At 47.2% G+C, this 25534-nt stretch overlaps 1 protein-coding gene across 1 annotated transcript in view; it reads right to left on the bottom strand.

Moving 5' to 3' along the window:
* PTPRF (protein tyrosine phosphatase receptor type F) overlaps positions 1-25534 on the bottom strand; it is a gene marked incomplete in the record, with an annotated part of 622098 nt that overhangs the window by 206378 nt on the left and 390186 nt on the right. Inside the window, 2 exon segments of the mRNA XM_073593920.1 lie at positions 5056-5197; positions 10049-10194. Coding sequence (XP_073450021.1) covers positions 5056-5197; positions 10049-10194 — 288 coding nt within the window.

The following is a 25534-nucleotide window of genomic DNA, read 5'->3' as shown; positions in this document are numbered from 1 at the left end:
TGGTGTCCTGTTGGCCTTTGTCCAATCACCCTGCCAGTTCAGCTACCAGCCATCCTGATCGGCCGGCAGGAGGTGATCCAGCGCCTTACAACATTGCCAGAAGCCTCAACCACAATTTGGGACTTCCGTTGTGTCATCACCCAGAAGATTGGTGAGCGGGTGTAAACCCAACATCTTTCTTAGCACGGTACAGACACTGCATGCAGACACCTATTCCCCTTTCTACTGTCAGAGGATGCTTGTTTGGAGCTGCCACTTTTAGCCATTATGTTCTTACAAACCACTACCTAATGGGATTTCCTAGAGGATTAATGTCTCACTTTTAATTGATTAAACCTACTCTCTTTACAAAGGGCCCCAACGTTTGCTAGCAGAAGATACTAGTACCCTTCAACTCAGGACCTGTAATGTTACAAAACTGTGCTTACTGTACCTGTCAACCCATTTCTTCTTTTTGTATTGTTACTTTCAATGGTGTTTCTGGCCCAGAAGGAGCTGAGAAGTTGATAAACCTTCTCTCCTCCCTCTCAGCGCCTGTGCAATTGACATATAGATGATTATGCTTTGTTTTCTATGTTTACTGTTGCTAAAATATTAGAGATTGTCATTTCTATTGTATTGATATTCTGCAGCAAGGTTCAACAGTGCTGTAAGTTTCCAAATATTCTTTTTGTGATAATATATTAGGCCATTTATCACTACCAGTTGTGTCTGTTTGTTTCTGGTATCAATCTACAGCCAGGATATTGGAATTTTCTTTACTTGCATTCTTGAAAGTGTTTGCAGAAATGTTATATTTAACCAGGTGTGTGCCAGAGGGGCTGAGGTCATTCTTGGAGTCGAGGCATAGAACAGAGAACCAAAAATCACCAATCGGCTCCTTCGGGGGTGGCGCTACACTCATATTATATGTAGATGCGTTACACACAGAGTGATATATTTCAAGCAATTTTTTCTTTTAATTTTGATGATTATGGCTTAAACCTAGTGACAACCCAAGATTCAGTATCTCAGAAAATTAGAATGTTACATAAGACCAATAAAAAAAAAAAAAAAAAAAAGAAAAGGATTTTTAATACAGAAATGTTGGCTTAGTGAAAAGTCTGTCCATGTACAGTATAGTATGTACTCAATACTTGGTCGGGGCTCCTTTTGCATGAATTACGGCATCAATGTGGCGTAGCATGGAGGTGATCAGCTTGTGGCACTGCTAAGGTGTTCTGCTATTCTAATTGTATGAGATGCACCTGTATATCATGTTATGAAGGATGTTATACTATATATTATTTTATGAAGGAAGTTACACTATGTTATGTTATGAAGGGAGTTATACAATGTATTATTTTATAAACTAGTAAACTTTGAAAACAGAATGTAACAAGTGACTCATTGTAACTTTGTATTTCTTTTATTCGGTATAATCAGCCGGGTGTATTTATCTAACAGATCCCTGAATGGATGTGCGGCTCTATGATTATGTTTATACACACGGGGAGTCAGCAGAATGATAATTATAGGGATCACTAATTAAAAGTTGTGATTCACAAAGGTGACGCCCAAACCAAGTCTCTGGATGGGCTCTGCGGCCGACAAAGCATTGCTTTGCAAGCGAGCCAAGAACAATAAAATTTACACCAGAGGCTCCTCCGCTCAATGTTGTAATAATGAGGATCCAAAACAAATGTTCAGCGCAGTCCGTGCACTAGCCTAACTCCGCCCCTTTAATATTTGCAGAGAATATACAGAAAACCGTTTACACCTGCCTCTGTGATCCACAGCAGATCGCTTTTATGAGGGGTTTGATGGGTGACTGGGAATCAATATGTCACCCTCTGTTTTGACCCCATAAAGTCCATACTACAATGCATGTGTCTGCAAGGTGTTTGGGGCATGAGCCCATATACTTGAATGGGTCGCAATCGATGGCAGAAATGCCCATAGAATATGACGGGGGGGGGGGGGGCACAATTTTGGTTGCAGGCACAGGATGTGTACATCCCCACCTGAAGCTTAAAGAGAAGTATAGCCAAAGCTTGTTTGGTTGCACGTCTCCTGCGGATCACAGGAATGCAGTTAGTTTTGCACTCCAGTGACCAGTTTTGAGCAGAGAGCGGGCTGAAGTCCGCTCTCTGCTGACGTCACGGATGTCAGTCCAGGCACCGCGTCATTCCGACAATAAGTCTGGATCCTCCAGGTGCCTGGACCGACACTCGGCTCAGCCTCTCAGCAAGCCACTGAGAGACTGAGCCGGCCGCCCCTCCACAGCCCAGAACACCAATGAACGGGGAGGGAGAATAGCAGAGAGCTGTGACTGACTACTCACAGAGCTGTGAAAAACGAGCGATCAGCAATGTTTGATCGCTCGGTTCTCAGTGCAGAGGCACCGGGGGACAGATGCAGCATCAGACCCATGCTGCATCCACCTACGTAAAAATCTGCAAAGAAAAAAAAAAATTCCACAGCTCATCCACCTATTATTACTGCCCCCCCCCCCCCTAATCACAAGTGTAGACTAGCACCAAGTACTGTAATTCAACAGTCCACCCCCACCTGTCTGAGATCTGAGAACTCCTGATTGTGATGTAGGAGAGGTGTTCCCAAGCACGCCTGCTGTTGGTTCCTTGCGGTCTCTCACATACAGATAGCCTGATGTATCAAATACTCAGTGATCAGATGTTTTTTGCGGCCATCAATCAGAATCAAACCTGGCGTGGACCTCATGACACAGAGGAAGAGGAGGGTCCACGATTTAGGAAACAGTCATGCAACCAGGGCCGGGACAATGGGGTGGGCAGGAGGGGCGGCTGCCCCGGGCACTGTGGCATCATGTTAGGAGATTTGGGGGGGGGGGGTTGTTTTGGAAGGGGGAATTTATAGAGTATTAGGCAGGGGTTATTGTTCTAGGAGGGGAAATGGGGAGGGGGGCTGCTAAAAATTGTGATTTAAGGGGATTTGTGTTGGGTGTGGGGATGGGGGGATGATTTGGGCTAGGAAGGGGGATTTTGGGAGGAATTTGAAGTGGGAGAAGCTGGGGGGGGGGGAGATGCATACTAAGAGGAGAGATTTTAGGGGTAGAGGACTTGTGCTAGGAGGGGTGAATTGCTTTTTTTGGGGGGGGGGGGGGCAAAGATTTGTGCTGGGAGGAGGAATTTCAGCAAGGGGGGGCATCTTTAAACTGGGAGGAGGGGGAGTTTATACTTAGGGGGTAAGCATGCAAATTAGATTAGTGTTTTTAGGGGGGGATTTTTGCTAACACAAACAGCTCTTACATCTTGGGGGGGGGGGGGGGGGGTACAGTTTGGCATGTTCGCCCTGGGCTCTAGATGGCCCTGTCCCAGCACTGCAACCCACAGAACTGGACAAGTTCCAGTACATTTAAACTACATTGCAATTGTACTGTCTGCCCTCATGTTGTAAAGCGCTTCATAAACTTTTTATGCTATATAAATCCTGCATAATAATAATAATAATAAACAGATTTTTTTTCTCCGTCTCACACAGAATCCAATATCACAAGGGCTGAAATGGAGGGGGTACAGCTAACAGAGGATGGGCTACAAGCTAAACTGGGCTGGAGAGGGATTTCAGCTCATTCGGTCCCTCTAGTGGTCTTCAATGGAAGTGATTTGTCATAGTTGGCAGAGCCCAAGGAGCCCAAGGACACCTCCAGCTCCATAGGACACAACCTGTGGATTTTTATGGAGAAATTACATGGGAGATCCAATTTGCTACATGACATCCTGCACACCGCAATCAAACCGCGCTTTATGGTGCACCACATGCAAGAGGCCCTGAGAGAAATCAGCCTGCTTCCTATTTGGAAGGAGAAGTAGACATCTTTATTGATACTGTCCCCTGTGTGGGAATCCTTCCACTTTATGGCTTGTGATAAATGTGATTTCAGATTGTCCGTTTGGAAGCTCGAAGATGAAAAATGATCCATCAAATGAAAAAAATATTGCATGGAAAGTTCACTTCGGTGCTCGACAGACACAGGCCTTCTACCCCAACCGCCACCCCCTTATCCTAGAGAAATTAAAGCTGAACTCCAGGAATTCAGCCACCTGGATTACTAAGGGTTAAATCCAACAAGGTATATGCCATCTCCTGGATTTCTCTCTTTCACTTAGGCTCCATTCATACTTGTGCAACTTCAAAATCATGCGATTTCCATTGCAACTTGATGCGTCTGATGCGATTTTAATGCGACTTTAAACAAGTGCGATTTTGGCTTTGACCATGCGACTGTGTGTTAACATTGAAGTCTATGGCCCTCATGTCGCTTGAAAGTCGGACCAAAGTAGTGTCACGGGTATGAACGGTACCCATTGGAAAAATTGTGGTGCAACTTGTCATGTGACAAGATATCCCTGTACAGATATCCCTATACTTCTTACCCTGGACCTTCTGGTCTCAGCTATAGCAGCTGCAGATTTGTGTGCAGCCGCTCTGCCTGCCCCTCTCTCCTCCTGCCCAAATCACAGAGTGCTTTGTATTATCTGCACCTGTTCACGAAATACAAAGCCTTCTGTGAATGGACAGCTGAGGGGAGGGTTGGGCAGAGCTGCTGCTGTATGAGAAAGCAGCATCCTATCAGAGCGCTGGAAGTAAAGCGATAGCTGTACTCCTGGTTGTCTGCACCCATTCAAAAAATGCAAAGCCTTCTGTGAATGGACAGCTGAGGGGAGGGTTAGGCAGAGCTGCTGCTGTATGAGAAAGCAGCATCCTATCAGAGTGCTGAAAGTACAGCTGTACTTCTGGTGCTCGATAAAACTTTCAGTTATATATAAAAGAGATAATGTATGCCACTTTGTTGAACCTAACTCATAGTAAGCCATCACATTTAAAAAAAAAAAGTCTGAATTCCTGGAGTTCAGCTTTACAGGCTGTACATCGAGCAAACCCTGATTAGGATACCTACAGGCCTCTGGCTGTTACAGAGGCTGACAAAGCATGTTGGGACTTGTAGTTCTCCCACCATTGGTGCAACAGGAGTGTTCTGCTTCGTTTAAAACGATTAATGGCACCTTGTATAACTGAATGGTGTTCTCTTACCTTCCAGCACGGTCAGTTTGGCATTGCTGTTGATTTCACCCACGCTGTTGGTGGCCGTGCACTCGTAGATGGCCTCATCCCTGTTAGCTCGCAGAGGTTGTATCCGAAGCACGGACCCCGAGCCGTCATCAAATTCAATGACCTGGGGGAAGAAATGCTTGTGTGAGTGTACTGGGCAGGACAGGCTGATGTTACCATTACTGAGCATATACATTGATAACTGGTATTTCAGTTTTGTGTTGTCGCTGGCCAAGCGGAATCACATTTTGAGGTAGATTTACTAAAACTGTTGAGTGCAAAAATCTGGTGCAGCTCTGCATAGAAACCAATCGGCTTCCAGATTTTATTGTCAAAGCTTAAAGGGTAACTCCACTTTTGTGGGAAAAAAAATGGCAATTATAATAAAAATAATATACCGTATATACTCGAGTATAAGTCGAGTTTTTTAGCACATTTTTTTGTGCTGAAAGTGCCCCCCTTGACTTATACTCGAGTCAAGCACTTTTCTGTAGCAAAAAATTTCATTTTCCGAACCAAATTTGGGGCCCTGTATCTCAGGGCCACTTCGTGCTAGGAACCCCAAATTTGGTGTGCAAACCCAGTGGAACTGGTACCACAACATATCCAAAGGTGGAGTTCTTAGCTCTAAGTGACCCCGAGACACGGGGCCCCAAAATCGGTTCGGAAAAAGTCATTCTCTGCTGCAGAAAAGTGCTTGACATTTTCTGAACCGACTTTGGGGCCCCCTATCTCAGGACCACTTGGTGCTAGGAACCCCAAATTTGGTGTGCAAACCCAGTGGAACTGATACAATAACATATCCAAAGATGGAGTTCCTAGCACCAAGTGGCCCCGAGATACAGGGCTGCAAAACTGGTTCGGAAAATGTCATTCTCTGCTACAGAAAAGTGCTTGACATTTTCGGAACCGATTTTTGGGGCCCTGTATCTTAGGGCCACTTAGTGCTAGAAACCCCAGCTTTGGATATTTTATGGTGCTAGTTATACTGGGTTTGCACACCAAATTTGGGGTTCTTGGCACTAAGTGGCCCCAAGATATGGGGCCCCAAATTCGGTCAACTGTGTCCATCTGCAGCCATGTCATTTTGGGACCCTTTGGGTTCAGAGACCTCAAATTTTGGCTGCAGCTAGGGGGGCATCTAGGAACCCTTAACTACCGAGTTTGACGTTCGGGGGACCTATGGCTGAAAATGGGCACAGTGAGGCTGCAAATGGGCACAGTGAGGCTGCAAATGGGGCATTGTTGACCCTCTTTTCCACTTACAGTAGCTGTGCATTTCTCACCCTCATCTTATACTCGGGTCACTAAGTTTCTCCCATTTTTTTGTGGTAAATTAGCGCTTCGACTTATACTCGGAACGACTTATACTCGAGTATATATGTCATACTGTAATTGAATGTTAATAAAGTGACTGTAAAGTCTAAGATTTTTTTAGTTAAAAATAACAAACATATTATACTTACCTGCCCTGTGTAGTGCTTTTGCACAGAGCAGCCCGGATCCTCCTCTTCTCGAGTCCCTCTTTGGTGCTCCTGGCCCCTCCCTCCTGTTGAGTGCCCCCACAGAAAGCAGCTTGCTATGGGAGCACCCAAGCCGAATCACAGCTCTGTGTCCATTCAGACACGGAGTCACTGCCCAGCCCCACCCCCTTTCTCCTCTCACTGGCTGACTGACTTTGATTGACAGCAGCGGGAGCCAATGGTGTTGCGCTGCTGTCTCAGCCAATGAGGAGTGGAGTGCTGGGGCAGCCACTGTCCCTGCCCTACCGACACCGTCCACTGCCCTACCGACACCCTACCGACACCGTCCACTGCCCTACCCACACCGTCCACTGCCCTACCCACACCGTCCACTGCCCTACCCACACCGTCCACTACCCTACCGATACCGTCCACTGCCCTATCAACACTGATTAGGATACCTACAGCCCTCTGGCTGTTAGAGGCTGACAAAGCATGCTGGGACTTGTAGTTCTCCCACCATTGGTGAAACAGGAGTGTTCTGCTTCGTTTAGAATAATTGTGCCTCGTATACTTGACTGGTGTTCTCCTACCTTCAGGCACGGTCAGTATGGCATTGCTGTTTACTTTACATTTCCCTCAGTTGGGCTTTAACTTCTTCCTGCCCACCCTGGCTTCCCTTTAAATAGTTTTGAACACCCAGGGGGGCTGTCACAGTGGTCACATGATTGGAAGCCACTCACTGCAGCTACTGATCTGTGGCTCTGACCGAGAGCATTCTTTCACAGCTTCGTCTTTGCCCTGTGAGTGCTCAGTGAACGCGCTCTCAGCACATGAATAGCTGCTGCACAGTGATGCATATGTGCCTTGTGTTGGCATTACACATATGTTGTGGCCACACGTGTGTTGTGTGGTCATAAAGGGGTTAAAATGCAAAAGGCAACAGTTTCATGTTTTTCTCTCTTAGGCTCCTTTCACACTGGCAGAGCCCACCAGCAGATCCGCCTGCTCAGCAGGGCGTCTCTCCACTCATCCCCGCTGAACAGGCGGATGACAGGTCTGTGTCCGCTCCGCTGTACTCTATGGGCGATCCGATGGAAACGGACCACCTGTCCATTTCCATCTGACTGTCATCAGATCCGGCAGACGGATGGGGAACTGTCTGTTTTTAGCAGATAGGGTAAGATTGATGTCGGCGGGTGTCAACGGACACACGTCTGTTGGCATCCACCGCTCCATTAGGTGGCAATGGGTGGTCCGATTGGGTCCGCCTTAAAAACTGACAGGTGGACCCGATCAGTCCGCCCATGTGAAAGGGGCCCATCTCAGGCCAGTGAAAAACAGATCCGATACAATGTAACTTTCCACATGCACATAGGAGCTTATGGAACTTTACTTGTATCTGATCTACTTTTCACTGGCCTAATGGCCCGTACACTCGATCCGAAAATCAGACGAAAAATACCGCTTTCTACGCGATCGTGCGATAATCGGATCGTTAGTACAGAGCTTTCGAGAGCCAATCGCGACAGTTCATCCAATATTATTTTATCGGACATGCACGAAAATTTTTATCGTACAATACCAGATCGTACGAGTTTCGTTTAATCAGTACAGTTGTCTTCCGATTTGTTTATTGAGTCGTACAAGAATTTTCATAACTTTTTTTTAGCAAACTCTTCAGGTTCGATATACGACTAGCATGCAAAAAAAAACCAAAAAACGGACAATCTGTCATCCGATTTTCGGATCGTGTTTACAGGGCATGAAAAATAGTAGGGAGCTCAAAACTATTGCCATTGCAACTGTAGTGTGACATCACAATTAAAGTTTCACAATAGTACCACAAAACAGCACTAAATACACACACATATTTTATATATATATATATATATATATACTGCCTTTGTAGTCACTAGACAGTAAATCAGGAATTGGGGGGGAACCTGCCCGGGGGTCTATATTTTCCCTACACAATAAAGCCTTCCTGTTGAGGGGATAAAGTGCTGGATTCTGTATGTACGGACAGACAGACATGAGCTCAGTCCATGCAGACAATGGGCTATTAGATAAGGACAGTGAGGGGTGACTATCAGTATAATGTCCCTGCTCAGTGATGGATTCTCGCTTTCCTGCTGTAATACGGACTGATACAATCATTTAAGTTCAGTTGCTTTAATCTCAGCAAAGCTCTTAGAAGCCACGCACGATTCTCCATAAATTTGAAAAGATCCAATTTGCTTATCAGAGGTATGGAGAGAAAGCATGTGACCTGTCCTCACCCGCTCTAGAGGATGATAGCCAGAAGGACGGGTGGGTAAGGAGCCATATAGAGAACACCAGAGTCATCAATGTCTGCCTACTGGAAGGACATTCTGGGTTGATTTACTAAAACCGAAGAGTGCAAAATGTGGTGCAGCTTGTGAATGGTAGCCAATCAGCTTCTAAGTTCATCTTGTTCAAGTGATTGTAAAATCTCGTTTTTTTTTTTTTTCTTTAAAAATAACAAACATGTTATACTTACCTTCTCTGTGAAATGATTTTGCACCGAGAAACCCAGATCCTTCTCTTCTCGGGTCCCTCTTTGGGCACGCCTGGCGAGTGTCCCCACAGCAAGCAGCTTGCTGTGGGGGCACCCGAGCTGAGGTGCAGCTCCGTGTGTCCATTCAGACACAGAGCAGTCGTTCGGCTACGCCCCCTCTCGCTCTCCTGATTGGCTGACTGACTTTGATTGACAGCAGCGGGAGCCAATGGCACCACTGCTGTGTCTCAGCCAATCTGGAGGTAGAGTCCCAGACGGTCAAGGCACTCGTGCAACGTCGCTGGATAGAGATGGAGGTGAGTATTGGGGGAGCTGCTGCACACTGAAGGTTTTTTATCCTAATGCATCTTGCACTTTAAGCTTTGACAAAAAAAAAAAAAAAACCTGGAAGCTGATTAGTTTCTATGTACAGCTGCACCAGATTTTGCACTCTACAGTTTTAGTAAATCTACCCCACTGTGTCAATGTAACAGAGCCCATCACTGCCCAGCCATCAGCACAGTAAAGCCGCGTACACACGATTGGAATTTCCGACAACAAATGTTCGATGTGAGCTTGTTTCTGGAAATTCCGACCGTGTGTAGGCTCCATCGGACATTTGCCGTCGGAATTTCCGACAACAGATGTTTGAGAGCTGGATCTCAAATTTTCTGACAACAAAATCCATTGTCGTAAATTTCAATCGTGTGTACAAAATTCCATGCATTCTCGGAATGAAGCAGAAGAGCCGCACTGGCTATTGAACTTCATTTTTCTCGGCTCGTCGTACGTGTTGTACGTCACCGCGTTCTTGACGTTCGGAATTTCCGACAACATTTTTGCGACCGTGTGTATGCAAGGCAAGTTTGAGCCAACATCCCTCGGAAAAAAATCCACGGTTTGGTTGTCGGAAATTCCGATCATCTGTACGCGGCATTACAGGCATGTTTGGCACAGCTAGCCGCCGGCACTTGGAACAATCATCAAATACCTCGAAGCGCTGCGAGCTGACTTTCTTCCCTTTCTTCATCCAGGTGATGCGCGGTTTTGGGTCCCCCGTGGCCTGGCACACGAAAGAGGCGACGCCACCCGACATTCCTATCTGGTCATCCGGCTTGCGGATAAAGATGGGCTCACCTGTGGGAGAGAAGGTAAATGTGATTAGAGATGGCACAGCGTGGATGTTTACGACATTCATTACCCGGACACTGAATAAGAGGGGCCTGGACGCCGTGTCAGGACATCTGTGCCGCAATAAACAGGTTTGTTCTGCCACAAATGCATTCTGGGAGATCTTGGCTGCTCGCTGTATGGAAGAACGCTGAGCTATGTATTTAGGTTACAGGCGTTGTGTGCACCAGAGGCTTTGCTGGTGCTAGTAGTTCCACAGCCTTCACAACTCCAAACCTGCAGTTATCGTCACTGGCTGATAGTTTTTGGTGAAGTAAAAGATCAGTACTCTGCTGCCGGGGTTAGCTTTGGGGTCAGGTTGTAGGCGGGGCCAGTTGATTGGTAGCCGAGATGTAGTAATGGAACACAGAGACCAAGGAAGGTGGCACAATTATTATTTGGTAAAGCAGAAGTAACAAATAATACGTGGAAGATAGCGGGATTCCCCCACTGATAGCTGAAATGTAAAAATTTTTTTTTAAAAACCCGCCGATTATCAGTTGTTAAGGAGCGGGGGGTGCTGCGTCCTTAAAGCGAAGTTCCATCCAAAAGCACTTTAACCACTCCTAGCCCCTTTACATGCCACATTTGGCATCTCATTTTTTTTTTTCTTTGGTGGGGAGCGGGTACCTAGTTTTGACAGGTATCCAGCTCCCACTTCCTGTTCTTGTCGCCTAGGAGGCTCCTCCTCTCCCTCTTGGTGACTCCTCCTCTCCCACTCCCTCTCTGCAATCTTCTGGGACACATCACAGGTCTCAGAAGTTTGCCTGGTCGCTAAGAGCGCAGTGAAGCCGCAAGCTGTCACAGCCGGGTGCCCACACTTGCAATGCCGGCCCCGCTGAGAGGTGGGGGAGAGGACTGAGGCTTTGGGCGGCTGCATCGCTGGACCGTGGGGCAGGTGAGTGTCTGTTTATTAAAAGTCAGCAGCTACACTTTTTGTAGCTGCTGACTTTGAATAAACTTACAAGCGACTGGAACTCCGCTTTAACAACCAATGACTCATTCAGCTGTCAATGGGCAGCTGTTGACCGCTGAAGTGTAAACAATTTGCAATTGGAGCTGTCAAAAAAAAAAAAAAAAAAAAGCAGTCTGGCAATGTTTATCAAAAACATTGCTTAGCTGTTGAAACAGAAAATATAAATAGAAACATTGTTTCTTTTTGTATTTTTCTGCTTCTTCAGCTACAGATCAAAGGAATGAACTTTCAACTTCAGATGAAGTCAGTTTAAAGCAACCTGTCAAGTAAAAAAAAAAATTAAAAAATATTATATTTCTTTATTGAATGTTTCTCTGTTTTAACCCGATTAATCCTTAATTTACTCCAATCAGCCTTAATTACCCCTTCTTCTCCTTCTCCATTTAATTATTTTCCTTCTGATTGTTTTTTTTTTTTTTTTCACTTCGGTTTTATAATAAAAGTAAAATTATTTTCTTTGCTTTGTTCTTTAATATTTTTACACCTTCAACATATAAATCAAAAATAAATTTTACCATTATTTATTATTTTATTATTATTTTATTTAACCTTTAATGTTTACACATTTCACATTGAACAAAGCGCAAAATTGAAAAAAATATATATAAATTCATTTAATTTCTTTTTTTAAATCGGCTATTTTTTATTAAATGTGTAATTACAATCAATACAAAACATACATACAACCCATGCACTTATTGTGTAATCATAATAAACACATATTTATGCCAAAAAATTATGCGATCCGGATGATCAGAGCGCCGGGAACATAACAGCTGCGTGTCATCACATACAGCCCCTCCTCTTTGTCCGGACACTTTGATGGACAGATCACCCGTCCAATCCTGGGACGGGTGATCTGTCTTTCAAAGTTCCCCAGACAAGGGGAAGGGGCTGTATCTAACGGCATGCGACAGGGAACACGCAGCTATTGAAATGAAAGCTGTTATCTTCCCGGCGCTCTGATCATCCGGGCGGCGGCTCTCCTCTCTCTTCCCCTGCACAGGTAGTCAGCCTTGGGGACGCAGGCTACATTGGGGGCACGGGCGGACACGGGCAGGCTGCATTGGCGGACACGGGCAGGCTGCATTGGCGGACACGGGCAGGCTGCATTGGCGGACACGGGCAGGCTGCATTGGCGGACACGGGCAGGCTGCATTGGCGGACACTGGCAGGCTGCATTGGCGGACATGGATAAAGTTGTTAATATTTTTATAACTTAATTCTGCATACAATTGTAGCGCTGGTAGATTTACAATCTACCGCAGATTAGGTAAATCTAGTAAATTGTGTGTTAGGAAGGTTAAAAGTTTGCCTCTGTTCCAGCTTGGCTGATGTTGTGGGTGTTTCCGTGCTGACCGGTGGGTGTCGCCGTTACCACTGGTCAGTGTTGGAAAGGCAACGTGTCGAAGTGTATAGATGCTCCTCTGTCTCGGAGACAAGCTCGGTGGAGGTGGTCCTCCGAGTTGCATTCTGGGAAGAGGGTATTTATGGGACAGACGCCATGTTCTTGGGTTTTTTTTACAGCCACCTGCTGGCCCTCCTGGCCGACAGGTATGCGTTAAGGAGCTACCTCGTGGTCCTCCAATCGGGAGGCCCACGATACAGCGGCGCAGGGGTGGGCCCAGAGGCTTGTCTGGGGCCTACCACTGCGGCCGAGGAATGGTCCTGAGCTGTCGGTCCTGTGTGACGAAGCTGGGCGGCCGAGGAGATCCCAGGGGAGGACCCGTCTTGGAGAGATCACGCAGCGTGCTGGTCTATAGAGGGGCCTGGTGACTCGGTCGAAGGACGTATCCAAGAGAAGTAACCATACAGCATAGTGTTGCCGGTTCGGCTTAAAGGTTCAGGCACTGTGACTGACTTTCACTGCAGAGAAAATCTGATACTTCCTGTGGCAGAGGATCGTACAGATTTACCCCCCAACTGAGTCTGTGGCAGAGGCTTTTGATTCGTGCTGCATGCTGACTGCTAGACCGGTGAGAGAGGCCTATCCAGACGAGCAAGGAGTGTGTCCCACGAGGGGAGCGCATTCCACCTAATTATCTGAATTCTACCGGGACATTAGTTACTAAAATTCTGTAAGAAGATATTTGAGTTTCTCCTGAAAGTTTCCTTTTCCGCCTCTTTCCTGCTACTTCCTAAAGTTTGTTTGTTCAATAAAGCATTGAAAACGTACTCCAGTGTTGGTGCGTGTGTCGTCCAGAGGTAAACTCAACGGAACCCCTAGACCCGGTGCCGGTAAAACCAAGGGAAGCAAGGGGAAGGTAACAGACCCGCTTAAACCAGCAGCTATACCGTGAGTTAGTGCTACACAATATTTAAGTGTCATTTCATGAGATAATCTATGAGGGAGTGTTTAGGGGCGGGGCAACTGGTGGCAAGTAACCTTTGAGGCCTTGCTAGTAGCTCAGGACTTGAAATTTTGAGCCCTGCTCTACCCTATGGGCGGATGGGAGTAATCAGACTCCGTTTACACCTGACTGCCCCCCCGGAGTCGATCTGCCTAGATGGAGGATGACGGATCCCCTTCCGACCGGATTGGCGCTGAGGTAGGCAGGTGTAAAAGTATGTCCCCACTCTTCTCCCTCTTTTCCTCGCTTCTGTGCCAGTGCTGACCAATCAGAATTGCTCTGACCCATCCTGGAACCCCAGCAGGAAGTATAAAAGAGTGGGGATTTCAAATCGGGCAAGGACAACTCAGTATCCCCGGAGGAGTGTGGAGGGTGCCTGTTGTTAGTTCAAGCTTACATTTTTTTCTAGAAGGTACACTATACAGAGTGAGGTACGATGTGTTTACAAAGGCGCTGAGAAGGAAGGGAGACCTCTTCACTGTGCACAAGACGACGGAGCAGATTTCAGATAAACTTTTACAGTGCAGACAACGCGGAGAGGGAATGTCGCTCGTGTACCGGCAGGTAGTCTGAGTGATAGATGACGGGTGAGAGGGGACCATCAATCCTCCAGACATGGACAGGAATCACTCACAGATCACGGCCGATGACAGGCGGCCGGGGGATGAAGAAGGGATTTCTCTCTGTAGAGTGACGGGAAAGTGATGCGGCGGGTCACGATAACACAGCGGTGTCAGTGTGAAGAGAGCGGAGGATTAGGCAGAGCTGAGCGGCTCCGCGGTATCACTTCCCGGATTAATTCTTCGCTCTCGCAGCGCCGTCTCAGCGTGACGCACGCCATTCGCATCTGATGAGCAGACGTGCCAGGTACGCCGATCACCTGACAGCCATCGACGCCGCGTCACCGGAAACCTGACAAGCTGCGATAACGGTATTGATTGGGAAGAGGTAGAGATCACACGACTGTCTGATCAGTCTGGATTATCTCCTGGGTACCGGGGGGGCCTGAGACACTGAGGGAGAACTCCGCTCCATAACCAGTAGCCTGTCCCTAAATCCACCCCTTCCCTTCAGTCTTGCACAGTTGTACCGGCTCCTTATCCTGCTTACAGTGTCATTTGTTAAAGTGATTGTAAAGGCAGAAGGTGCATTCTATGCATTAAGATAAAAAAGCCTTCTGTGTGCTGCAGCCCCCCTCAGCCCCCCTAATACTTACCTGAGGTCCCTCAGATCCAACGATGTTGTAGAAGTGTCTCGGCTGCCCAAGACTCCTCATTGGCTGAGGCAGCAGCGCTGTGCCATTAGCTCCCCCTGCTGTCAAAGTCAGTCAGCCAACGAGGAGAGAAAGGGGGCAGAGCCGGGCTGGTAGCTCTATGTCTGAATGGACACAGGGATCTGTGGCTCGGCTCAGGTGCCCCCATAGAACACTGTTTGCTGTGGGGGCATTCAACAGGAGGGAGGGGACAGGATCACAGAAGAGGGACCCGAGAAGAGGAGGATCAGGGCTGCTCTGTGCAAATCCACTGCAACAGAGCAGGCAAGTATAACAGGTTTGTTATTTTTAACAAAAAAAAGAAACAAGACTTTACAATCACTTTAAGTCTAACTCTGTCCTCCCCTTCAGTTTTGCACAGGTGTACCGGCTCCTCTCCTGGACTGAAATGACTCCCTCTGATTTCACTGCACACTGTGAGCTTCTGACAATGTGCATTAGAAACTGCAGGAAGTCAGATAGAGCCCCGCCCCATTTCCTGGCCAGCCTGACCCACCCCTTTCATTCATTGGATTTCAGTTCTTTCAATCTTAGAGGCTCAGCTTGGAAGAGAGAAAGGGTAAAGGGCCACAGGGCCCTAATTCGGACTTCACAGGCAAGATGGACAATGATATAGTACAAAAATATATTTTATTAACAATACGTCATATGAAACAGGTCAAGTAAAAAAAGAATTAAAAACATACGATAGGCATATGATAGTAATACGGTAAACAAGAGAGTTGACACCAAATAAACGGCAGTGAGCCCCTGTGCGTCAACGCGTTTCGCTGTTTTGCTTCGTCAGGACACACTTGGGGGTAGTTGGAAGGAACAGGTCTCACTTGTCAGAGGGGTAGAGAAGGAAGCGCCACCTGAGTGTAGTATTAACAAATGATGTTTAAAGTGGGGTTCCACCCAAAAAAACAAAAATACCTGAAAAATTGTAAAACAAAAAACAAAAAAACATTTGAATATTTTTTTTTTTTTTTACTTACCTCTAAATGCCTGTTGCTAGGTGGTCCCTCGTAGTCTGCCTCTTCCTTTGCCTGGGCTGGTGACATCACTTCCCCCCAGGCACAGGAAGGGCTCGGCTCTGCTCCCTCCCTCCTGTCAATCATCTGGGACCCATTACAGGTCCCAGGTGATTGAGCGGTCAATCACGGCACGCGGCGCCGCTCGCGCATGCGCAGTGGGTGCCAGGCTGTGAAGCCACAGCCCGGCGCCAACAGTTGAAATGCCGGCGCCGACAAGCGGAGGGGGGGACGAGCGGGGCTTCGATCCCCCGCATCGCTGGACCCTGGGACAGGTAAGTGTCCAATTAAAAGTCAGCAGCTGCAGTATTTGTAGCTGCTAACTTTTAATTTTTTTTTTTTTTAATGGAGCCCCTGGGTGGAACTCCTCTTTAATGACACCAGGTAAAAACACACTTACAGGATAAAAACATATAAAAGGCTCATCTGTATGGGTATGTGGTCCTCGGTGTTCCCTCTGATCCTGTGGTGGTGACGCTGCAGGGATGCTGGGCTGCAGAAGGTGGATTACCAGCCGGGAGCTCCTTCTGTGGCCATCAGGAAGAGACTAGGGGCCGGCGTGGAGCGCACGTGAAGCGTGCATGACGTCACAGGTCGTCCGTCTGCTTCCGGGTTTGGTATCCAGGGGAGGGATCGTCCAGGGAGGAGGGCTAGCAGAGAGGTTGAGAGAAGGCTACACGCTCTGAGCCACTGCTCCTTCAATAGGCCTATTGAAGGAGCAGTGGCTCAGAGCGTGTAGCCTTCTCTCAACCTCTCTGCTAGCCCTCCTCCCTGGACGATCCCTCCCCTGGATACCAAACCTGGAAGCAGACGGACGACCTGTGACGTCATGCACGCTTCACGTGCGCTCCACGCCGGCCCCTAGTCTCTTCCTGATGGCCACAGAAGGAGCTCCCGGCTGGTAATCCACCTTCTGCAGCCCAGCATCCCTGCAGCGTCACCACCACAGGATCAGAGGGAACACCGAGGACCACATACCCATACAGATGAGCCTTTTATATGTTTTTATCCTGTAAGTGTGTTTTTACCTGGTGTCATTAAACATCATTTGTTAATACTACACTCAGGTGGCGCTTCCTTCTCTACCCCTCTCTCATCCATCACAGAGCCAGCTCTCTGAGGAAACAGCAGCCGCCTAGCCTACCAGCCTACTTTAACCATTACATTACCGGTTACCACTTAACCCTTGAACTTCCAGCCTGTCCCCTATGGACTAAGTTGCTCAGCCTTTTATATCTCCTGTTATATATGGACTTGTGTGTTTGCGCTTACAGTTACCAATACTCTGTAGGTCTCACTTGTCAGCATAGGAATATCTCCGCATGGAGAGCTCCCAGATGATCACCCAGGAATCACTGTGTAAAGCAGGAGGCAGTTTCTTACTAATACCAGCGACCGTGTATAGGGCTGATGGCGTAAAGATATATAGATATGAATATCAACTCATATGGTTCACCGGGGAGCAAAGAGATACATCGTAAGTATCCAGATCATTAAAAGGGGGGGAGTAATAGAGAGGAGACGGGTAGAACAAACAACACCCTTCCAATATCCATATCCAACAATAATCTATATGGACAGATATATATTCCTTCCAGACTGGATATATCGAACTCAGCATCACATGTGGGCGTTACTTAGGGTGGTCTGTATGCAAATTAATTGCCCAGGAACGCCCACTCCTCCAGACTGACATCCACCCATCAAGGCATTTTGATATTTGCATAACTCCTCCCAGGAACCAGCCAAATGCTTGCATCAGGGCTGAGGGCCCCTTGAAAGGAGTACTGAGGCAGGGGGGGCTGTGATGTTCTCAGGAAGCCGGCCCCTCCCACCAGCCACAATCTGGCTGCACTCAATAGAGAAGTACAGAGACCCAGTAGTAACATCACTGGGACTAAAATAAGATATGTAATGAAAACAGGGAAGGAGGAACCAGGATACCTAAAATGTAAGTGGATTAGGCTTTAGTAGATGAAAACCCACAGTAGATGACGTTTAGCATGCTCTGTGTATCATGGATTGTCATATTTTAGTTTTTTTCATTAAAATCTATTTTCTTTTTATCCTTTACTAAGTATTATTTTGCTGATCTCCTGCAGCCTCGTTCAGCATCTTTCTGTCCATGGGAACTCCAGCACTGGATGTACGGGACCTGCTTCCTATAAGTGACAACAGTGGACCATTGTCACAGCCGCTTGTCGTCCCCATCCAGGGTCAATGTGACATGGCAGGAGACCGATATCACCCAATTATAGGAAGCGGATAAACACTTTTCTACGACTCTAAAGATGCACGACGATGCAACTGACGCATTTGGATGGGTGCAACTTGGATGTGACTTTGGCTTCGACCAATGATAAATGGACAACTGTTGCACAACTGGAACATGTATTACATTCATGTGACTATACTGAGGTTGGTTTATATTGCAGACTGACCAAAGCAGTGCAGGAACCTTTTTTTAATGCGGTGCGACTTTAAAATCGCACATATTTGAATGGTTGTCGTTGAAAACCATGGGGTGTGACTTGTCAGTCACAAGTGTGAATGAAGCCTTACTGTCAGAGCCTAACTGAACAAGCTGAAGTTAGAAGCTGGTTACTTTGCACCAGTTTAGTAAATCTCCTCATGTAAGGATGCCAGTTACTGGAGAGCTGCTGACCTGCTGTCAGCCCCCCCCCTAGATTGATACCTACTGGTGCGACTGTGTGTGTGTATATCCACAAGTTGCGTGTAGGGCAACCCAATTCATTTCAATGGGCTGCCTACATGTGACCCTTTTAAACCACATAGTGCTGCGGCACCATGCGGGTTGGGCACAACCATTAGAGGAAGTGTGGAGGTGCCATTAAATAACGGTGCCACTGTGTGTCTGCTAGTCTGCTAAAGGACAGTGCGTTTCTGTGCGTGTCAGGAGAGCGCACAAATTTGCACACATTCCCAACATGCATAGGTGTGAACCTCGCCTTCGTGATTTTAATAGGTGCTCATTGGGTTGGTTTACTAAAACGGGAGTGTGCAGAATCTGGTGCAGCTGTGCATGGTAGCCAATCAGCTTCTAACGTCAGCTGGTTCCATTAAGTGTTGACCATAAAACCTGGAAGCTGATTGGTTTCTACGCAGAGCTGCACCAGATTTTGCCTTCTCCAGGTTTAGTAAATCAATCCCATTGCATGATAGCAACGGTGCAGCTCACGCAGAAGCAGTGCAGGGACAGCACTAAATCTTAAAAGAGAAGTAAAAGATTTCTTTTTTTTTCCCCCATTTATACTTGCCTAGGTGGATGCAGCATGGGTCCTATGCTGTATCTGCCCCCCGGGCGCCTCTACACTGAGAACAGAGCGATCAAACATCGCCGATCGCTTGGTTTTCAGAGCTCCGTGAGCAGAGAGCTGTAGACTGTCAGTCACAGGCTCTCTGCTATTCCCCCTCCTCGCTCATTGGAGCGCTGAGCTGTGGAGGGGGCGGAGTGGCAGGCTCAGGCTCTCAGTGGCTCGCTGAGAGGCTGAGCGGGATGTCAGTGCAGGCACCTGGCGGACTTTATTGTCGGTATGACACAGTGCCTGGACTGATATCCGTGACGTCAGTCCGCTCTCTGCTGAAAACGGGTCACAGGAGTGCCAAACGGATTGTACTCCCGCGACCCATAGGAGAAGTACAGCCAAACAAGCTCAGGCTGGACTTCTCCTTTAATGAGTGCTGAGGGCTTTCCTGTGCCCGGATTCTTCCTGATTGGTGGATAGGATAAGGTATGAAGGAGCCCCGGGGTAACCTGCGGAGGAGAAGCAGCTGCTGAATTGCTGACAGGCGCATTGAGCGATGAGCTATCTCGGGCGTCTTTCCTGAGATCGGTACTAACTCCATTACAGACCACTTTCACTTTGTTAATTTCGTGCTTTACCTACGAACGAGTCGAGTCCATCAAACAAATTACCGCCAATATTAGTATTGTTTTTGCTGTATAAGAGATCCACTTCCTGCCTCCCCGTGTCAGAGACGGACGCCCTCCATTATTCCATTAGGCGCTGATGAGCTGGCGGAGCCCCAACGGAACTCTTAATGGAGAGATGAATCCGAAAGAGAAGAGCCTGTGAATGGGGCACTCCGCTCCAACACACACAGCTCTACAGCCGCTCATCAAACCTCATTCGCCACAGGCAGACTATGTGGGTGTCATCTGAATTTCAGGGGGGCCAGAGAGAGTATTAGGGCCTGTAATTGTTAGGCTGCTGCTAATATTAGCACTAATATCCCACAAGCAGGGCTAGGAGAAGGTGTGGGCAGGAGGGGCGGCTGCCCTGGGCACTGTTAGGTGTGTGTGTGTGTGGGGGGGTGCCATAAGGAGATTGGTGGGAGGAGATTTGTGTTGGAAGGGAGAACTTGGAGGGTGGCAGGGGGTAAGTATTGCTCTAGGAGAGGGAATAATTTTGGGGGGATTTGCCAAGAATGGTGATTTAGGGGGATCTGTGTTGGGCGGGATTTGGGCTAGGAGGGGGGACTGGGGGGGGATTCGTGCTGGGAGCGGGAAATTTGAAGTGGGGGGAGAAGATGTGTACTGAGAGGGGAAATTTTAGGCGTAAAGGTTTTGTGCTAGGAGGGGTGGATTTTTTTTTTGGGGGGGGACAAAGATTTGTGCTGTTAGGGGGGTGAATTTGTACTGGAAGGAGGGGGTAAGCATGTAGGTTAGTGCTCAGTGTTTTTGTGGGGGGGAATTTTGCTGACACATAATGCTCATAAATCTTGGGGGGGGAGGGGGAGGAGGAGTTCTCCCTGGGCTCTAGGTGACTTTGCCCCAGCACTGCCCACAAGTAAGCAAAGCTAAGTCCAACAGACACTTGTCCGGTAGTTTGTCCACCTTTACAGAATGACCCAAAGAACACCATCCCTACAGTCAAGCACGGAGGTGGAAACATGATGCTTTGGGGTTGTTTCTCTGCTAAAGGTACAGGCTGACTTTGCTCCATTGAGGGGCCAATGGACGGGGCCATGTATTGTAAAATGAGAACCTTCTTCCCTCAGCCAGAACACTGAAGATGGGTCGTGGATGGGTCTTCCAGCATGATAATGACCAAGAACATACCGCCAAGGCAACAAAGGAGTGGCTCAAGAAGAAGCACATTATAATCATGGAGTGGCCTAGACAGTCTCCAGACCTTAATCCTTTTGAACATTTATGGAGGGAGCTAAAACTTCGAGTTGCCAAGTGACAGCCAAGAAACCTTAAAGTGGTTGATAAGCCACTTTCACATCTTTATACCACCCCCTCTGTGTTCCATTCCAGTGTGCCCCTGTGTGAGCGATTTATAAAAAAAAAAAAAGCCTGCCAAACTCTTCTCAGTGATCACATGGTCAAATGGCTCCCTCCATTCCCCGTCTGACAGATGCAGCGGGCGGGGCTGAGATTCCCCTGATGACATCACTCGGGGGAGGAGAGAGAGAGTCAGCCGATCATGTGATCACTGAGAAGAGCTGTGAAATGAGGAATAGCAGGCTTTTTTTTATAAATCACTCACACGGGGGACACACAGAATTAGAACACAGAGGGGACAGTATGAAGATGTGAAAGTTATTTGAGAAGCAGGAGCGGAGGGGGCAGGCACTGTCACGAGCTGACAGGCAGGGAGGGAGGGGGAGAGCACAGAGGAGACAGATAGCAGGCTGCGGATGAGGCGTGTAAACTGACTACAGTGTTAGGGCTCAGTAGCCATCATACACTGTGGTCAGTTTACAAAGGGGAGGGTATAGCCAGGCAGGATCAGCCAGGTATTACAGGTGTTACATGGGGCCAAATGACACTGCACAAGCACTGTGCCGTTTTAAATGCTTTAAAGGAACAGGAACTTTTTTTTTTGGGGGGGGGGGGTTAACAAACGCTTTAAAGTGTAAGTTCACCTTTACAGAAAAATCTTTCAGGTGAACTTACACAGGACCCCCTTCTCACCCCCCAAGTCCCGCTAACCTGATGCGCGACGATCTCCTGCTCTGAGCCCCGGTATAGCCGTATCAGGGGTTTGGGGCATAGAATTCCCCTCGGCATTCACGAGTCTTCTTTTCTCCGCTGATAGGATGCGCTACGCGGGGTCACATGGGCAGCGCCGACCAATTCGAATGCTTCAAAACACCCCTCCAGACAGGGTACATTTTGGAGATTCAGCTGCAGGGTCATCTAAGCCGGACTCCTGAGGCGGCTATACCAGGGCTCAGAATGGGAGATCGCTGCAATCCAGGTCAGCGGGGCCGGGGGGGGAGGGGTTCCTGCTAAAGGTACAGGCTGACTTTGCCGCTGGTTTAATTTACAGATTTTTCTGTAAAGGTGAACTTACACTTTAAGGATTTAGAGAAGATCTGTAAAGAAGAGTGGACCAAAATCCCTCCTGGTCACCAACTACAGAAAACATCTGACCTCTGTGCTTGCCAACAAGGGTTTCTCCACCAACTACTAAGTCATTGTATAAAAAGAAGAATGGGCTGCACGCCACGATTGTAAACCAAAATCCTTTATTGGGACACCCCATGATTAAGCACTTATAATAGCGTGAAACGCGTCAACCGGGCACTCTGCTCTTGTGGTACCACTCTGGGATGTCCCAATAAAGGATTTTGGACCACAATTGTGGTGTGCAGCCCATTCTTCTTTTTATACATTGACTGTGGACGCGAGCCGAGGCGGGCACCCACTATAGTTCCATCGGGCTTCCTCATCTCACCTGGAGCTTCCTTGTCCAAGTTTTTCTTGAGGATCAAATACTTATTTTACTCACTGAACTGCAACTCCATTTAGAACATTTGTATCATGTGTTTTGTTTCTGTATTTTTGGTTGATATTCTGTCTCTATCATAAAAATACACCTATGATAAAAATTATAGGCCCTTCATTTCTTTGTAAGTGGGCAAACTTACACAATCTGCAAAGGATCCATTAATTACCCCCCCCCCCCCCCCCCACTGTATCTTCGGGAACTACAGAACTGCTCCCCTTTATGTGATGAGGAGAGAGGGAGTTATTTGGTACCCAGGGGAAGCAGTCAAGGGTGACAACACTGGACGCAGTACAGTGAGTGTTGTCACCGTAGAACAGAAAGTGTGTTACTGGCAGGATCACAAAGTGAAACTAAAGGGAAAAAGAAGCCTAAAAAAGAAAAATGCAGCCGCCAGATCTAAGAACTGATGAGCTGCAATATATGACATTTACGTTCTTCGGTTTAGATACACTTTCATTTTTCATTGCTGTCTGTATCCCCATCACATGGGAATCAAAGGGGCAGGAAGTGAGATTAATAATTCATGTAAAATGTTTCAAACTCACTTGACATAATGAATTTACAATGTAACACACATATTAAATACACAAAGAAGTTTGCGGTTTTGTTCTTCCAAACTGCTTATGCATCAGTGTGATAGGGCCCTTCAAGAGACTTTGACAGGTCCACTTTCACGAGCCGCTATCGCGTACTTTCCTGCGAGGATTTGGAATTATAATCGTTTCATTTACCTGAAAACCATTTCTGATGGCGAAAGTCTCATCAAAAGTTCCAGAGTCATCCGATGTGTAATAAAAAAAAAAAAAAAAAAAAAAACCCATAGAAGCATCATATCCTACATTATTCCGAGATGCCGCGGACAAAGCCTTCGCCATATGGTCACCTCAATTCCGCACATCCCTCGTCATCCCAGCAGCATTAAATATCGCCGAAACACTTTGCCGCGGTGAGCTGCGCTTTATCTCAGTTGTAGCTAATAAGAAAAGATGCGACATTTAACCCACGGAGAGATTTTCTGCAGCGATGACCAATTTACATTAATGAGTGTTTTATTCTGTGGATCTGCAAATAACAGCGCTATTATCGAGACGGCTGGTGTGCCGGGGACGCGCGCTAATCCTAATGGTGGTTAATGGCACAGATAACGAGAGCGGCAGAGAGATTCAGACACGCTTTGTCCCATTAGCTGATTGGCTGTTTCCATTAGGCGGCTGTGAGTGATGTAATAAAAGGATCATTTGAATGGGCCACAAATACCAGCATTGAAAGGGTTTCCAGAAGTTGTTGGGAAAATGGCGGAAAAATGGCGCAAGCAGCTTTCGCGGCTTCGGGGTCAGAAGTGCCGATTCACCATTTCTACGTTGAGAAATTTTATTTCCGCAGATCTGTCTATACTACTCTGGGTAGTTGCATTGCTCTTTTTTCTTTAGTTATGGCTACAATGAACCATCCAGACGATGATTTTGCCAAGTTCGAGAAGATGTAGAATTGTTGCCTTTTTTCCCCACCAAAAAATAAAAAAAAAAAAAAAAAAAAATTGGCAATAATTTTCAAGCGTATCAAAATCCAAAACCTTTTTTTTTTTTTTGGTTATGGATAGAGCAGGGAAGGGTTAAAGGGTTAAAAGCCCTCTGAGTTTATTGTTTGCTTTATGTATCCCCTTAGGGAGTCTTTCCTTATAAACAGATCCCTAAGGGCCCATTCACAATAGCTGCATTCTAAAACTGATCGTGTGAATGGGCTCTTAGGGGGTCTGTTTATAAAAGTTTGAAATCGATGGTCTGCCAACAAACCAAACTGTCCCAAAAACTTTACATGCCACATACATTTTCTGGAGGTTCTGGTGTGTCGGTAGCCCATAGCATTTTATTGTCAGGGCCGGGACAAGGGGTGGGCAGGAGGGATGGCTGCCCTGGGCACTGTGGTATCACGTGGGGTGGGAGCAACCTCAAGGAGATTGGAGGGGAGGGGATTTGTGTTGGAATGGGGAATTTGGGGGGTTGCTAAGAATGGTGATCTAGAGAGATTTGTGTTGGGGGGGGGATTTGTGCTAGGAAGAAGGGGGATTTGTGCTGGGAGGGTTTTGAATTCAGGGGAGAAGATGTGCATCGGGGGGGGGGGGGATTTAGGACTAGAGGCTTTGTGATAGGAAGGGATGCATTTTTTGTTGGAGGGGGGGGGCATTTGAGTCGGGGGGGGATTTGGGGGCAAAGATTTATACTGGGAGGAGGGAGGATTTTTGCTTAGGGGGTAAGCATGCAGATTAGTGCTCAGTGCTTTGTTGGGGGAATTTTTGCTGATAAATAATGCTCATACATCTTGGAGGGGGGGGGGGGGGGGGCAGAGTTTGGCATGTTCGCCCTGGGCTCTAGATTATCTTGTCCCAGCGGTGGGGCACTGTTTACCTTTCTTTTCTTTTTCCTTTCCTTTGGACACAGCAGGATGTGGGGGGGGGAATTATCCTCAAAGTCCCTTTAGTTGTCACCGAAACAAGCAACCCTCACCTTATTTTTATTTATTTTTTTTAAGTGGCAACTTTAAAATTTTGGATTTCCCATTTATTTCTTTATCAGTGACAATGGTCATCAAGAGAAGCCGCATAGTCCCAGTTCACACTGCCGCGACTTGAAAGTTCAAAGGTTATTGCACTGGAACCATTCTAATCGGTGCAACTCAAATTGCACTACTTTTGGGTAACTTCATCACAACTTGCATTGACTTCTTTTAACGAAGTTTCAAGCAAGCCGCAATGAAGTCACGGAGGATGTCAGCTGTGAAAGTCACACAACTTTTAAGCCACATAGAACCGGCACTTAGGGATGTACACATGCAAAAATTAAATGGCACGTCGCATTCAGCTGGTGCTACCATCACCAAACACGACCCATTCATGCGAATGTTGCTGCATTCAACTGTCCTGTAACTGCGTG

The sequence above is a fragment of the Aquarana catesbeiana genome, linkage group LG07 (genome assembly GCF_042186555.1).
Source record: "Aquarana catesbeiana isolate 2022-GZ linkage group LG07, ASM4218655v1, whole genome shotgun sequence".
In the NCBI taxonomy this organism is placed as follows: domain Eukaryota; kingdom Metazoa; phylum Chordata; class Amphibia; order Anura; family Ranidae; genus Aquarana; species Aquarana catesbeiana.
This window is presented reverse-complemented; position numbering and strand designations above follow the sequence as displayed.